Source organism: Sander vitreus, chromosome 22, assembly GCF_031162955.1.
Source record: "Sander vitreus isolate 19-12246 chromosome 22, sanVit1, whole genome shotgun sequence".
In the NCBI taxonomy this organism is placed as follows: domain Eukaryota; kingdom Metazoa; phylum Chordata; class Actinopteri; order Perciformes; family Percidae; genus Sander; species Sander vitreus.
Window position 1 is genome coordinate 20318614 of NC_135876.1, and position 17790 is coordinate 20336403.

The window sequence follows — 17790 nt, forward strand, 5'->3', positions numbered from 1 at the left end:
ATATCTGCTGGTGCAGCTTTAAATCAGCACTGTGGTGCAACATGATTTCATCTCTGATTCTCCAGCAGTTGTCTCCTCAGGACAGGTGGAGTGTGCTGCAGCTACTGTGTTAATATGCCCACCACACAGAGACACTAGAAGAAACAACCAGAGACAGGTGTGTGTGTGTGTGTGTGTGTGTGTGTGTGTGTGTGTGTGTGTGTGTGTGAGTGTGTGTGTGTGTGTGTGTGTGTGTGTGTGAGCATTCATAAGCGTTATTTTCCGTGTGTGAGAAAGTGAGAGCAAGGAATAGCCCTGGCAGTGCTTCCCACTCCTGCCTGCTGCGGTGATTGATGCGGGGGCTTGGATGTGGAGTATGTTGAACGGTGAAGCAGCTTAGACAGCGCAGCCTGCCTTCCAGTGAAGTTATGTTAAGACCATTGATTGAAGATGATTTCAACGCCAAAATGAGATGCTTAACATTTGACGATAACAAGTTCTGACAAAACATTAAATGAGAATTAACTTAAAGGTACCAATCTATATTTTTTCACCACGAGTGCACCATAAACCAGTGTTTTGATGATTGGGTGATGCTTGGTTTATAGGTGTCACATTATTCCAATGATCCAATGATGAGGTGGCGGTAATGCAAGAAAAGTGGCAATGCACAAGCAAAATGCATGCAGGAAAAAGACTGTAAGCCAGTGGCGGAGAGGGACCAAAAAAATCGACCAGGAAATTTCGTAGACTACCGGCCCTCGTTACCGATAGACTTCCAAACCTGACGAAGAAAAAAAGAGGTGTTCGATGGCTTTACGTCATAGGCTGACCAGGGCTATGCCATTTGGGGAGGGGCCGCTATTTTTGAAAATCCTAGAAATGGTTGTGACCGTTAGTGCTTTCTGATTAGCCTGTGTTTGTATATTGAAATAAGAGGCTGCTGCGGCCCACCGTACGGGTTGAGCAGAGGCTGCACAGTTTGACCAGCGGGCAGCGGCCAGGCGCAGCGGCCAGGGGCAGCGGCCAGGGGCAGCGGCCAGGCGCAGCGGCCAGGGGCAGCGGCCAGGGGCAGCGACCAGGCGCAGCGGCCAGGGGCAGCGGCCAGGGGCAGCGGCCAGGGGCAGCGACCGGGCAGCGGCCAGGGGCAGCGGCCGCACACCAGGCCGCCGGATGGTGTTGCTAAGAACGTGCAATGTATAACTATTATCAGACCGGCCCTCGCGGCCTCAAAAACACTACCATCCCCACCGGGAAAAGTCCAGACTCTCCCGATTGCCACTCCGCCTCTGATGTAAGCTAGCAAACATGGAGGTAAACAATGCTGATTGTTTGTTTAGAAAAAAGCTCCACTTTAAGTCCTTAGTCAACAAAATCATATTGTCCGAGATCTGAAGATAAATAAACTTATACTTTAGAGGTGAAACAATTAGTCAATTGAAACTACTTACATATTTTCCTTTTTCCAGTAAAATTGCCAAATATATGTCATTTCACATGTCATATATGTGACAGTAAAATAATTATTTTGGGGTTTTGGACAGTTGCTTGATTAAAAAAGGACAGCTGAAGAAATCACCTATCGCTCTGGAAAATTGTGATGGACATTTTTCACAATTTTGGACATAATAATATACATAAGAAATAATAAGTTAATCAAGAAATATGGTCATGATCTATATATCATTACATTGTTGTGAAATATACAATATATACAGCTAAATCTTCTCTAACTATAAGACAACATACTGCTGTAGTATTTCAAACAGAGCACACATAGGCAGTGACCTACTTCTATTATGCACAACATATGCTAATAATTATGTTTTGTATCTTATGTATTGATAGCGAGCAACTCGAGCAGCCGTACTGTTCAATCCATAATGAGCTGAAGGCATCGACTGTGCTGCCAGAGTGTAGAAATCACATCAAATTAACTGATAATTAATTAAGTCTATATGATCGAGAATCTCTAAGTAAATATTTGCCCTCTAAAAACTGTGCTGTAATTAAACTGTAAAAAGAAAATAAATGAATACTGAGAAATAAAAAGTTTCTATTCCTGTCACCTACCTGTGAGTGCAGAGATAGGTCAATCTGATGTACCTCATTCATTCTTTATGACAGTCACATGTAAAGGAAACACCAAGAGCTCATATTGTGTGTCTCCAACGCCCCAGGTACCACCACCAGCACCGCTCCTTATTGTTTACATGGCAGCTGTGGCAGCTGTCAATCACACGCACTCTGACATACTAATTGTGATGGTGATGTGTGTGACCGCAAGCGAGAGGCATTTTATCGAAGTGCGTGACGCTGTCAGGCCAGCATGGCGCACTTATCAAAGGGCCATAGGACACAAAAATAGACACTTGGCCGTTTTTACTTTCTCCCTCTTGCTCCACTGGCTTGTGTGCAATTTATTTTAACGTCAGTGGTGTTTGTCCCGTGGATGTGATCAATTTATAATTTATTGGAGACCCAAGGGAAATAGGCTTAAATACTATATGGCCAAAAGTATGTGGACACCACAGTCCCATTGTTTACTTTTGTTCTGGGGCTATTTTTCATGATTTGGGCTAGACCCTCAGTTCCATTTAAAGTGGCTATTTGTAACTTTCAGTTTGTGTTGATTCTAGCTGCCGCTTTGGACAAAAGTAGTAGTGTTTTTAACCACACCTGCTGTCGCACTCACTGCACTAATAAAGTGCATTTCATGCATCTTTTTCTCTGTTTTCACTCGTTTGCTGGTACAGGTCATTTATGATCATTAGAAAATTACACAGTTTCAGAAACATTAAAAAGTTATATATAGTAACGTTAACGGAAATATTAATGCTACAGCATACAATAATATATCTGTTTTTGCTGCGTATACTACATTGCTAAGAATGCATTTGTTTGACCTTAACTGACAGTACACATTTAAAAGCCCATCAGCAGCCATATTTAATGTCGGTGCTGTGAGAATGAAGACTACTTGATATTGCACAGTGCATGACCTCTGAAGTGTATATTGGAATGTTGTCCATAAATAAGTCTTTTATTTCACTGTAATGGAGAAAATTGTAAGTCAGATTGTGAGAGTGTACTTTTCCTGTAAACTGTACAATATAACCCTTTCGTAAAGGATCATATTTTTAAAATTTTTTAAAAACAAAACAAAAACAAGTATTTCTTGCAATGCAAATCATGTTTTATGCCTGAGCGGATATGTTTTGATACCATAATAAGATTAAAAAAAAAGAAATTCAAAAATGAGAAGAGCATGCGAAGTACGTCTTGTATTAAGCACAATACAGTGTAAATACCGGTGCTACCAAGACAGTAAGGACCTCAATAACTTTTAAGATATATTCAGACTATAAATTCACTATAACTGCATATATACTGAACATCATTGTATTCATTTGTGCACTCCCTGCATACAAATGTACCCATACACACTACATACTCTTCCTTCTGACATCAAAAATAGCAATTCTCCTCCTTCACCTTTCTGTAACATGAAGCATGGGAATAAAAAACAACTCTAAGAATATAGGACAAATTGATGCGAAGGCCAGTTGTCTTCCACCTGACCAGGAAACAGGGAACTAGCTTAATTCATATCAGCTAATTAAGGCCTGCCGAGAACTCTCGCTCTGTTTGAAATAAGCCCACGCTCTTCCGGTCCAGCACAGTGCCTAATCAACCACTAATAGGCCTCTGTAGATATTTGTAATGATCCTACAGAGTGCATAAACCTTTAGGAAAGCTTATTGTCCAATAATTACAGATTGAAATATAGAATGCACAAAAAGGAGGCACAGACAGGCCAGCTCAGGATGTGTATGAAGGCAGTAGGGAAATTAGACTGTGTATGTTATACCTGCTCTATTAAACAATGAAATATAATGTATTTTGTGGCTTTGGAGGAACTTTGTCAAGTCTAAGAAAAAAAAACACCAGGGTTATCTCACCTTGGACTTGCAGAGGCATTGACCAGGCATGGAGGGCTTAACAAAGATACACTATCAAGTTGCATTTATGGATGTAAAGGATCCAGGGCTTTTGCAGTTTGACCCATTTTGAGGACTAAAAGTTGGGCCTGTGTTGACCGTTCTATTTTTACTCATCTCTTGCAAGTTCCCTTGGCCTAATGGGGGATAAATTGCTGGAATGCCCCTTTAATTTGTACTAATGGCAAGAGCCTTGAAGCCAAAACCTGATGGGATGTCCAGTAGCCCTCTTAACACTTTTAGTTTTTATTTGGTTGGGTTGCACTTCAAGCTCTTTTCTTTCGAGTTTGGATGCACTTATTGGAAGTCCTTTTGGACTAAAGCTTCTGCCAACATTTTTTTATCTAATGTACTGAAATGGGATCCAATAGGCTTGATTCAGGCGAGGTGAGAGCCCTCTTTTCAGGCTTGATATATGAAATAGTTATTGTGTTTAGAGAGTAACATGCAGCAGTAGTAGATTTACAACAGAGAAAATTATTTTTTTTTGTTTTTAAAAATTACAATATTAAGTCAATAAAAAAGTCAGGTACAATTTCACACACACTCTCTAACCCCACCCTCTGACTTTTTGGCTGTCATTGAGAAAATAAAGGGCACAATATACATTTGGCTCACTAGTCACATAATGCTTCATGATGAATAGGTACATAAGTTAGAGCAGCAAGCCTGAAAAGTGAACTAGAGGTTGTGTGTAGTGCTGTGCATGAGAGAGCAAAAGATACAGAAAGGAAAAAAGAATGAGTTTTGACGTCAGTATCTTTCCTTCAAGCCGGCTTCATGCTAAAAAAAAATGTTTAGCTGTTAGGCATTGACTGGGCTAAATAAATTGGCGCTGGGTCTGGCTCAGAACACAATTTCAACCCTGTGCATTACTCTAACTCAGACACACAAAGAGACATGGCAGAGAGCTCGATGGCTGTGGCTCTGTGCTCAGAGGGACAGCTAGACAGTCAGCCGGCCTTTAAACGAGGTCAACTAGCAGGAGTTAGCTGGAGCAGAGCTGCCCGGACAGTGGGGCCTTGCTTTGGGTGCAGTCCAAAGACCAAAGCCTAAACACCAGTGAGATAAACACTCTGGCCTAGAGGGAGCTTCACACTGCCATCAGGCTGGGACTAGTAAACACACAACAGACAACACTGGGATGTTGCTGTCATAATCACATTCACAGCTTATGTAAGTATCAAAGTGAATATTTATTCCACATTCACACGGTAAAATGCACAGTATTGTTTACTCTTGCAACTTGCAACGGAGTGTCCTGCAAACAGACATACACAGACATAGCACATGTACACACACTTGTGTACATGAGCACACAAAACAAGGACAGTGAGTACTAAGAGATCAGGCATACACAAAGGTTTCTGACAACCTCAAAGCAGCCCCCAGGGACAACGGGTACAAATAGTTTCATGGGTAATGAAGAACAGGGAAGTCTGCCGCTTGACAGATACTCAACCCTCCTCATATACTGTAACTGCAACAGTTCTGCCTTACTTGAAATCCCTGTCATCCTAATTTGTAGCTTGAAAGTGATTCAAAGAAGCCTATTTCTTTAGTTTTAAAGTGCCCATATTATGAAAAAAGCACTTTTTCTGGGATTTGGGGTGTTCTTTTGTGTCTCTGGTGCTTCCACACGCATACCAACTTTGAAAAAAATCCATCCATGCTGTTTTGAGTGAGATACAGTTTCTGAATGTGTCCTGCCTTCAGTCTCCGGGTGAGCTGTTCGTCACAAGCCGAAACGAGCTGGCTAACCGCAACCGTTAGCTCGTAGCGTTATGCTAACGCTAGCATGCTACCTCGTTCTCAATAGCAAAGCACTGCTACAACACACACAAGTTCACAAGTTTATAGGGGTGTGACGAGACACACAGCTCACGAGACGAGACACGAGATTGGGTTCTCGAGATCGAGACGAGACAAGATTTTAACACTATTTTAAAGAAAACTTTAATATGTTAATGAATAACTGACAGTTACACTGATACTTATTCCATATACGGTGGAGAGATAGTCTCTTCACTCAGAGAACCAAGGTTACAACGTAACCAAGCGTTTTCTGGCAGTAGTTGAGACCAGTTGTTTTGTACTTGAGTTTGTCAATGTAGTAGTAGACAGAGAGAAATAAATCTTATTTTACTATTGTTTCACAGTGATTATGTTTTAAAGCACAAATGAATTACCATCAAACACTCAACAGATGATTTTTGTGAAGACAGATGCTATTTTCTCCTCTGCATTTTATTAATTGCAGCACTAAACAAGAAAGTAGGCTACTCTAGTATCGATTTATGACCATTATAGGACAAAGGGAGAAAATGTCTCTTTGTTTAATATCATTAAAAGTAAAGTTAGAGTTTGCTGTCCGCTTCCCGACTCAGTTTAAAAAGGACAGAGAAGCAGAGGTGTCTGAGTGAGACATCGCCACAATGAACTGCATGCTGCAGTCGCGTGTCTGTCTCGGCCAAGAGAGGAGGAGAGAGAGAGAGAGAGAGGGAGAGAGAGGAAGAGAGAGCGGCGGTACTCTCTAACGTTTTAACACTGGGTTTTACAGGCAGCTTTTTCCTTCCGCTATCGCTCTGCAAAAGTAAACTCAGAGTCAACTTTGGAGAACAGGCAGGGGGATCCTCTATGCTAATTTCGAGGTCAAAGTCAGACTCATCCATTATGCTGGCTGCTGCTCTACACTTGTGTAATGATATCGCGAGACACTTTTTACCTCAACGAGAAATCTTGTCACATTTTAATCTCGCCACACCTCTAGTAACACCACAGTTGGAAAAACCATGGATAAAGAGGCTGTTTGCTGACATTGTAAACTGCAACTGCTTTTGTCTCTATATTGACTCTACATTGCCTGGTATTTGTCTTTGTCAGTGAAAAACAAAAATAAATTACACAGGATAGTTAACATGGCCAGCAAGATTGCTGGACATCAGTTAAATTCTCTGACCACGATCTGCGATTCCAGGGTGGTGAGGAAAGGACAAGCAATTTGCAGTGATGGGCTACATCCCCTATTCCAGGCATCAGGCAGAAGATATAGGATGCCGTCCTTACAAACCAACCGGGCTCGCAAATCATTTATTCCTACCAGCATTACACTTCTGAATAAGTTAGGGAAAATAACTTGATCCTTTCCGTGTGATAATACTGCACTTTGGTATAGTATTAAAATGCCACTGATGATGTGGCACCTGCTGTTGTTGTCTGTTGTCTGTCTGTCTGTCTGATGAGCTGTATGGTGCAAGATGAATTTCCGAAAGGATCAATAAATGTCTATCTATCTATTATAGAGCTGACTGTGATAGGTTACAATAGAGCCAGTGGGTTAAATGATATTGGGTAGCGACTGAAAGAAATTGATTGCAGCCGAAAAGAGTTTTCTTTGCAGGGTTTCTGGAATCAGGGACACGGTGAGTAGCTTTATTATCAGCAAGAAGCTTGGACCTGAACCCCTGCTCTTTCATGTGGAAAGTACCCAGTTGAGAACTCTTGGGCATCTGATCCTCCTATATGCCTCCCTGTGGAGGTTTTTTTCTGGCAGGTCCAAGTGGGAGGAGACCCCTGTGGCAGACCCAGAACACCAACATTTTGTTGGATTTTATATCTGCTGAGAGTCAGCTTTATTTGTGGCAACACCGAAGCTCAGTGCAGGGTTAGGGTTATATAAACAGCTTAATCAGAACATAACTGAAGTGTAGGCAACAGCCACGTTGCTTTTCTGTATGTAAATAAAGCTACCGTCACTCTATATATTTTTGTCTGTGTCCCTCCCTCTTTCTCAGTCTATTTCTATCCTTTGTAAATGGCTGTACTCATTTCACATCCAATGTCATGGGTCCCTAGACAAATGTTACCTCAACATTCCACTTTTTTTCCAGTCCTCCTGGACTGGGTGTTTGCTTTCTGCCTCGGTTTATGGTGTACTGCTGAGGCTGGGCACAGCGAATGTAAGACAGCGCCTGGGGGCAAGTGTACTCAAGTCTTCAAAGTGTTTCCATGTAAATTCAGAGTTCCAGCATTATCCACAGAGCCAATTAGCGGGACAGTGATTAAGGAAGGGCTTCACTGCCAAGGCCCGGGGGTGAGAGTTAAAACCAGAAGTGTCCTATGATCTCTCATCCCACTGTGTAATGGCCAACAGCCCTCAACCTTGATGTTTTCATCTCCGGTACCCCTCAGGAGACAGGACCGCTGGACACGAGCATCTTTACTGTCCAATATAGAATTAGAATTTTGTGTATCAGTGGTTTTATTTATTGGTAACACAAAAATATCCTTTGATGTCAAAATGGCGCATTCACAAACTGAATCCTCTATATTTTTTGGGATATTGAATTATGAAATATAGGCAATGTTACATAAAATATTCAAAGTATACTCAAGTATTCTGACCAAGACTGTGTTGGCAGGACATGCTATTGGCAGTTACATTTTTGTGCGGCTAAAAAAAAATAAAAAAAGATCTCTGTGCATTCTTAAACTCCTTAATCTTTCTTTCTACAGTGGAAAGAAACTCTGCCTTTTTTCCTGATCTTGAGTAGAAGTCAATGTCCTGGTCTCTCCACTACTTTTCTACAATGCTGCATGCAGCACAAAAGGATTTGCTCAAATTGAATGGTGAAAAAAGTCTGCTGGTGCACAGCGGTATTCTATTTCCTTCCTAATCACAGCTTTGGTGCGATCACTGTAGATAATTAGCAATTACCCTATTTATAGGCTCCTGAACATAGGCAATATAGCAAGGAATGCAGTTAATTAGGATGCTTCGTGCCCTTTTTCTCCAACCAAATTGCTGAAACGAGATCAGCAGGTTGTAGGGGCCGTGGCCTGGTGTGAAACTATACTCTTGATACAGGTCCCTTGTGGGAACCCCACTACGATGCCATGTTTCCAACAGCAGGGGAATTCCCAAGAAGGTAAAAGGCTATATCTTGGGAATTTGTTCATAAGTTTAGGTAAACATGACCAAATGAGCCAACCAAAATCCTTTGAGACTAAAAACCTTCAGAAGCACATTTAAAATAGATTGTATTACTGTGTTCTAGGATAAATTACTACCCCTTAAATAAGTTACCGGTTAACAAAAGTAAATATAAAAACAAAAATTGCACATTTAATTGTTTTTTTGTGTTGCACTTAAAGTTCATTTCAGTAGTGGAATACTGGTGAAACCTCACAGCTTAATTTACCGTATATCTCCCATTTGGAATTTTGAGTAGAAAATGATTGCTGACACAAAAGACAACTCATTATGGGACAGAATGAGGCCTAAAGCCTTTGCATGCAAATGAAGCAACATTTCTGATGCCCAAATCAATCTTTTTTGTGACACACAATTATTAATATATTTCAGTTGGCAATCATTTTGAGTGTTTCAAATTGAATCCCATCAATTCAACCTGCCATTTGTCATAAATCAAGGAAATGAACCAACTGGCTCTCGTGCACTCAAGTAATTCAAAAGTGAACATTACACTCTTGTGCGTAGGATCCTGGAAGTGTATGTTCTTCTGTAGCTGTTCCCGTGCTTTGCAGATTAAGAACTTGTTATAATAGCTGCCAATGCCAGTTAACTATTTGACTTCAACGAGAATCAAGAAAGGTTTTTGGTTAAGGTCAAAACCACGCTTTGGTCAGGGTGGGTTTTTATTAGGGATTGGCGATATAGTGGTCAGGTTTGAGGCCAGCGTAAGCCTCCAGGGAATGATTGTAGGTCAATATAATTTCCATGTACAAGTGAGGACAACAAGAGTGTGTTATGTCTTTTCTGTTTGCAAAAATGACAGAGAGAATGAGAGAGAGAGAGAGAGAGAGAGAGAGAGAGAGAGAGAGAGAGACAGACAGACAGAAGGTGAGAGCAGACAGCAGAAGGGAAGTGTAGCAGCAGTTGTTTAACACTGATGCCGTTATTAATTCAGCAGCACAAGGTACACGGTGGAGAAATCAGCGTGTGATTGAGATGATAGCCGGCTGGGTGAGGACAACCTTGTGAACCAAGGTCAAGATGTAACAGTGATTCAACAGGCAGAGCTGGAATATCCACTTCAGCTTCTCAAGAACAGAACGAACACCACAGCGAGGCAGAAATTAACCACACATGCTGTTGAGTGTACAAAACACAGACACCATCAAATGTCCCCTGCCATGCGGCGGTTTGGCAACTATTTTGTGTGTGTTTGGATGGTATGTGTTTTTGTTGTGGTTTGGATGTGCATAGTGGTTTGGGTGTTTTGGTGTGGGTATTAAGTCATTTGCAGCCATATGGGTTGTTAGCTTTAGTGATAAACTGAGTTAGATGTCAATATTAATAATTCAACTTTGGTGAGAGAAGCCAGTCATTTGAGTTTTCATTTTGTGACTTTCGATTGAATAAAGGGCTATTTTTCCAGTCTTATTTCTTCATTGAAGTTTTCTGTAATATAGTGTTAAAATCTTGTCTCGATCCCGATCTCGTGAACCCAATCTCGTGTTGTGTCTCGTATCGTCTCGTGAGCTGGGTGTCTCGTCACACCCCTATTCACAACACATTTTTACCTTTGCAAACATTCAAAATATAATCAAAATCAAACATCTCTAAATTGTACAATGCTTTCCTGTATGTTTGGTCAACCTCTGATGCTCTCATCTCATTCTCATAGCGCACGAGAAACAGGAGTCTTTGTCGTGGCGGCTGGAGTAATCTTTCAGGTTATGTGTCACTGCCTTTCATAGGTCCTCCAGAGCCCCACCACTTGTTCTGAGCAATAAGCTAATTGATTGAAACATTCATCATCATCCACAGCCGCATTCTCCTATGAAAGGTGCCCCCAGGGCGGCAAAGTCCTAGACTTTTGAGAACAGTGAAACACTAATAATGGAAGTGCCATTAGTGAGAGATGAGAGGTAGGAAAGTCAGGAAAACTTAGCCTACAACAGCATGTATACACCTTTTCCACAGGAAATTAAGTCAAGATCTTAGCTGATAATCTTTGGCTGCACGCTTGGCTATGTTATGATTCATCTAGCTTCACCATGATTGGCATGAGTCAGAGCTGTACTGTTTACTTAATCAAAGAAAATACAATGTTGGCTCTTGGCTTAATACGTGTGGCGACTGGTCTACAGTCAGAGTTTATAATAAAATTGATTGCTATATATTATATTGTCCTTGACAGCAGCGTTGCCGTATTCTGGTTGATTTTTTTCCATTGGGTGCAAGTTATTGTAATTCACTGTAATTTCATGCTGATATATGCAGTGCCTATTTGTAAAAACGACTGATTTACAACAATATTGAAAAGGTATATTGTTTAGTTTCTACTATTAACTTTAGTTATCTACACTGCAGCATGTTATTAAGTACAAAAAGCTATGAAATACAAATGCAGCTATGGTACTGTAAGATTATTTCAACTTGAATACGAATCAACTAAGGATGTCAGAGTAGCATTATGTGTTTATTAACTGGCATCCTGTGTTTATTAACAGATAATGCTACTCTTACATTTTATGTGTTTGGGTGGGACTTTTCTTTAGCTCAGCTAGGATTTTGTGAAATTCATTAGTGAGGAAAGAATCGAAGAAAATTGTTGACAATTGTTGGATTTTAAAATAGCGTTGCCTTTCAATAACCAGTGGTTTCTGACACTGTTGGGTTATTGTATTTTTCTTGTCAACAGTCTGAGCCTCATTTTGTTTTGCCTTCCTCTTCGTGCCTGCTAAATCAGTCATCCATAGCATCTGCCTCCATCTGAGTTTGGGCTGGCTGCATGCTTGGCTGGGCAAACAGCAGCTTGAAAGGCAGGATGTGAGGGGAGGCCAGGGAGCTGGCTGGCTGGCTGGAACAACTGCATTTTGTCAAATTCAATTGCTGGAATTGTGGCACTTAAAACACTGCTAAGAAGCACACGAACAACAGTGAATGTGTGATGAAAGGACTTGTGCATGCAAAACAGAATGTGGAGTCTACATGTAAGTGGAGGTGCAGTGTTGCTGCAAATGCTGTTATAAAGAGCATCCGAGGGTGGAATTGAAATGTGACTATGTCAATGATACACTTAAGTAAATAAACTGCTCCAACACCAAGTAAACCCACTGCTTTGTTTCCAATAAAACAATGAAAATACTCCTAATGTGGATCTATAGCAGCCTGAAGTGATTGTCTTTTTTATTCAAATGGCCCCAAAGAAACCCATTAAACAACAAATCGCTGCACATGCAGAGAGAATACCTGCATGAGAAAAAAAAATACAGCAATAACACCAAATTAATCCCTGCTTGCAAATACAGGGCATCCCTCCCAAAGTAGGCCTGCACGATTAATCGTTACAAAATCGCGATCTCGATTCACCCTGTTCACGATTTAATTTTTAAATAACTTCGATTTTTTTGTTTTTTTTAATGACTTCAATTCTCATTTAATTTTACGAGCCGACTGCATCACAAATGCTACTACTTTCTTCTGTGAGTTTTAAACATAGACTATATAAAAAAGGTTTTAAAGCGCTCCCAAGAGCTGCAATGCTCTCCCTTCTCTTCATTGAAGCCTCCATGTTTACAGGCTTGTGGTGATGCGCAATGTGCTATAGGTGCCAAAACAAATCTATGTTTGGTACTGCCAATTTGTTTTGTTTTGTCATGGTTCATGTGTGCAATAAACATTACACTTCGTGAGAAAAAAATCGTGGCAGAGAATCGTGATTATTAATTCTAAGCTAAAAAAATCGTGATTCATATTTTTCCCCGAATCGTGCAGGCCTATCCCAAAGCGTTTCTTTTTATCACATTACACACACACACACACACACACACACACAGCCCTACAAGACTTGATTACACTGCAGTCGTGCTTTCTATTCCTAGCTGGAAAGACATCAGCCTCCCACATCACCTCTGATTTACCTGGTCGTGCACTTTAGGACCGGGAAGGTAGGTACTTAGCTGTAACAGATGCGAAGATGGCTTCATGTAATTCCAAATTGCATAAGACTATTTTGTGAAGGGATCTTGCTTAATTTATAAATTACGATACAAACTCTGCGATACACATTCACAAGAGATAACAAGGTGGATACCTATCACTATCTTTGTTTGTTTATCGAGCAGATATGATATGATAAAGCTGTCATGCAACACAAGTCACACCCTGCAACATGCCATGACCACAACAGCTTTCATCATTCAGCTGTAAGCAAGAATACTCCTAACACACTCCGCACTGTAAGCACACAGAGATCATTATTTTGTAAACCCAGCTAAAATCTATACCACTAACAATGTATTTCTCTCCTTGTAGCCACCCTACATACACACACGTGCACACACACACACACACACACACACACACACACACACACACACACACACACACACACACACACACACACACACACTATGTTAAATGTCTCTGGCATTGACTGTCCACAGAAAGGTGGAAGTACTCAGACAAAGAGAGTGATTAATTATTCAAAGAGGCTCACTGCAATCCATTACATCATATGCATTATGAAGGAGTCCGATCTCTTCAAAATCTATCACTCTTAACGATGAGACTGAACCTGCAGGTAAGAAGCCTTAACCAGTACGCTAGATGCTAGTTAGACAGCAGCACTCCGCAAATGAAAGGTTACTATGAAAACAGGCAGAAAATATGAATGTGATTAAAACAAAATGTTTTAGCAAAGCATGCTGTCAATTGGCATAAATCATGGCATTATTGGTTGCTAGGCTAACTGCTAGCGTAAGTTTAAAAGCAAAACAAGGAAACACATGACTACTTGTATATGAGAGGGGTTGCAGACTCTGCAGGAGATCAAAAACAGAGCTAAAAGAGAGCGAATATTGGACATACATCCGCCAGGTGACCACAAACACGAGTCCAAATGAATGATAATGTTGCTCCGTAGTTGCTGAATGTGTAAATAACTATTTTCTATCAAGTTCGACATATCAACTTAAAAGGTGATATGTGTAAGTGTAAATTTGTTTCAGCTGCACCCAAGTGGCCTTAAAATTAGGGCAGGTTTAGGTCATACAGCCATTTAAAAACAAAATAAAAATGACAGTTCTCCATACAAAATGGATATTTTACACACACTATGTGTTATATTTGACATCCTCTTAAAAAAAGCAGAGCGCTAAGAGTTTTATCATCTTGTCCAAGAGGCCACATGTTCCAGAGCCTTCAGACACGCTATTTTTCATCAGGCTGAGCACGTTTACAACTCTCAATCTCCATCATCACTTAAACTTTAAGTTAAATATATTTTTTGACCCTGTGAACAGACCCTTAAGATTTGGAGTCTTCATACTGCATCTCTGTTAGTTGTCTAAAACAATGCTGGTCATCAAGATGAACGGTAAAACTACAAATTAAGTGTTGGTCCTACCTGTCCACCTAGTTTCACGCAAAGCTGTGCATTCAGTTTCAATAGACAGACACATCATACTTCATAACAACATAGCCTTGATAGAGGTAATAACAGGGTGTAGGTGCATTTAACAAAGCTTCAGGTGTGACCTAAACATATTTTTTCACTGCAACCTTGACACACTGACAGATAAATTTATAAGGATAAATACCTCTTTGTCACTGTGTACCTATTGTATAGCATACTGTAATGGAAACACAAAAAGCAAGCAAAGTAACTGAAACTCTCACTTGCACTGCACTGATCTGCTTTGGAAACAAGTCAAGCTAATTCCTTATAAACATATTTCCTATCTCGAAGGAGATGTTAAACGACATTTTTATGTACATTATTTTAAAAGATAGCCTGTAGTGTTTAGTTAAGTGGTAGTAGGTTGTTACAGAATCATTAACAAAGAATCGGATTACCATCCATTTGTCAAAAGATGTACAGATTTTGTGCTTTTCCGTTAAGTGCCTCGTGGAGATGTGACTAAATGTGTGTGCGCTACAGTTCAGTTTTCCAGAGCAAATCAATCTTTTGTCTCATCCGCTTGTTCGGCACACTCACCTCCATAGTGGTCAGGTTGCATCGATGGGTTCCAGCAAACCAGCCGTCAGTGGAGCACTGGTCGATATCAACATCTTGCAGATTAATGTCCACTCGCACCACGCCCCTGTAAGACAGGAGAACACTATTAACCCGGCTGTTGAAGCATTAAGAATGTCAGTGCAAAGTGAACTGCATTTCTACAGAAAATGGCCATGTTTCTTTCTCAAAGATAAGAGTTTGGGGAATTAACTGTTAAAATAAATTTGATAAATGTGGATAAATAAATGATTGGGTGTCAATATTGCTGTAGAAAATTGAGGAGGATCGTGCCCCTAAGTATAAATACTACTGATACAATGTCTTGTTTTGAGTCAATATGACAGATACAAATTATAAATAGATCCAGCATTTCCTGGTCACATGAGCACCCTTCCTGGTGCTGCAGTATTTGCGTCTCTGCTGCACTGATCACCTCGTTAGTTCAGAGAATTCACATAATGAAACATATTATTTACCATTAAAAAACCATCTTGTGTTTAAAGGGATACTTCACCGATTTAGCATTAAGCTTTGTATCAGTAGAAACCCGGTAGTATTTTTGAATGACCGTGCTTCCCTCCCTCATGTCCCCCTGAGACGAGAGATGACGCAAAAATCGTCATTTTGCGTCATAAAAGGCATTTTTGCCTGGACCGAGCAGCAGCAGCTGCGGCAGCCGCACCGAGCAGCAACGGTGGCCGGAGCGAGCAGCTGCAGCGGCCGTAGCGGGCAGCGGCCGGAGCAAGCAGCTGCAGCGGCTGTAGCGGGCAGCGGCCGGAGTGGGCGATCACGGGAGGACATCCTCAGCTGTGAAACGCGAACGGAGGCTGGAGTATAACCGAGCTAGGTGGAAAGCTAACGCTAGCCGGCCACCTGTTCCATCAATCCTGCTTGCAAGTGTCCGCTCATTAGACAACAAACTGGACCACATCCAACTTCAACGAAACTCCCAATACGAGTTCAGAGACTGCTGTGTTTTTGTTGTTGTGGAAACAACAGTGTACCGGACTATCCAGCTTGTTTCTCTGTCGCCAAGAGTGGAGATGGGCTGTGTTAACATGGACTTGTGCAGAAATTAGCTGCTTGTATCCAACTAAATGCTAACTGCTGGTGGAGTTTGTGACTATTAAATGCCGACCATTCTTCATTCCACGCAAATTTGACTGTGTTTATAATCGTGTTTACAGTCCACCAAGCGCTAATGCTAGTATGCGTTAGCTGAACTTTACGGAGCATATGTGTGTGCACTAGCTAAATGTAGCCTGTTTCGTATGTCGTTTTTATATAATGTCGTTTGTATATATTTTAAATGTGTAATACCACTAGAGCCATGGTGAAACATTTCGTGTATATGGTTGAAATGACAATAAAACACATTTGAGTTGAATGCTGCCTCACTGTCTGTCTGTAAACGGTAGGCGTGGCTTGGGAGTGGAGTCTAAAGCAGCGAAGCAAGTGCATTCTGGGATTTGGTGTCTTTCATCCATATGAGCCAAAAACACATTTTCTGGCTTATCTCGGCCTAGAAGGCACCAATGTCTATACTTTTTCACATTTCTACTACATAAGTGACCCAATTTAAAGATATATTCGTCTTTCCAATGGTGAAATATCTCTTTAAACATGCATGTGATTAAGTAATTAACAGAGACGAGTAAAAAAGCCTCATATTTGGCAAATCATAAGGTGGTAATCAAAATATATTCAGAAGTAGCCTATTAATAATGCATTAACCTCATAAATTATGACACATTTATCTCCCATGACATGATCGCACATTAGCTGCTTTTAGCAATAAAAAGTACCAATTTCAGAATTGATATGAGTGATCCTGGCCTGGTATTTTCGCCCATCACTCGTAGAAAATATCCAAAACCAATGATACATCCTGAAAAACAAATAAAAACATATAACCAGTGACTTTTTATGAATAAAAAAATGGATAAAATCACGAAATCAACAATAATATGCCCCTTCTACAACTTAGAGCATTGTGTCAGACTTGGAAAACATCTGTTTTGAACTACTCATGTACACAAATTTACAGTAAATGACCGATTTAATTTTTTTCAAAACCACACACAAAACTATATGCTCTAATGCAAATTCAGAAAAGAATGTTAATGAGTGACAGTAAAAACATTAAAATAAATTTGCTTTTTGGGAAATCTGTCCACATCTTAATCTGAACTAAATCTCAGTATGACAGGGAGATATGATAAACTGCCAATATGACACTTAACACAACAAAACACTTAGCAACGGTAGCTTGGAAAGCTAGGAATGATGAATGATGAATGATATTTTATTTACGTGTCATGCCGCTATGTGGCCCATCCCACACGGAATTACATGACACCAATACAAAAGAAATTTCACGCACAGCTTCCGGTCCAATGTCCACACACAATTTAGCTAGGAGGCTATGCTCCATACGTGCCAAATATTGACACGTATGGCGATATTATAAACCATGACATAACATACAATCATTGGCAAAGGACAATATTCTGTCTGTCCATCTAGCCTTCACTTCCTTAGGCATGCACACACGCACGCACACACCCACACACACACACACACACACACACACACACACACACACACACACACACACACACACACACACACACACAAATACTGCTGGTATGGCATGTTCTCCAGGTGTATAGCAGCTGGTTTACTATAACCAGCTCCCAGTGGACACCAAGCAACGAGTGCAACGCTCTAGTACTTCTGTTATTAATAACTGCTGCTCCGGTCCTGCCTTGGGGCAAACTGACCTTACTTTTTTCCCACTGCACTGCTTGTTGTTTTGC

At 40.7% G+C, this 17790-nt stretch overlaps 1 protein-coding gene across 1 annotated transcript in view; it reads right to left on the bottom strand.

The window, feature by feature from the left end:
• The window catches only part of gpr158a (G protein-coupled receptor 158a), a 74476-nt gene that overhangs the window by 46537 nt on the left and 10149 nt on the right, over positions 1-17790 (bottom strand). The window contains exon 2 of the mRNA XM_078280894.1: positions 14951-15056. Within this exon, the coding sequence (XP_078137020.1) occupies positions 14951-15056 (106 nt within the window). The remainder of the gene's footprint in view (positions 1-14950; positions 15057-17790) is intronic.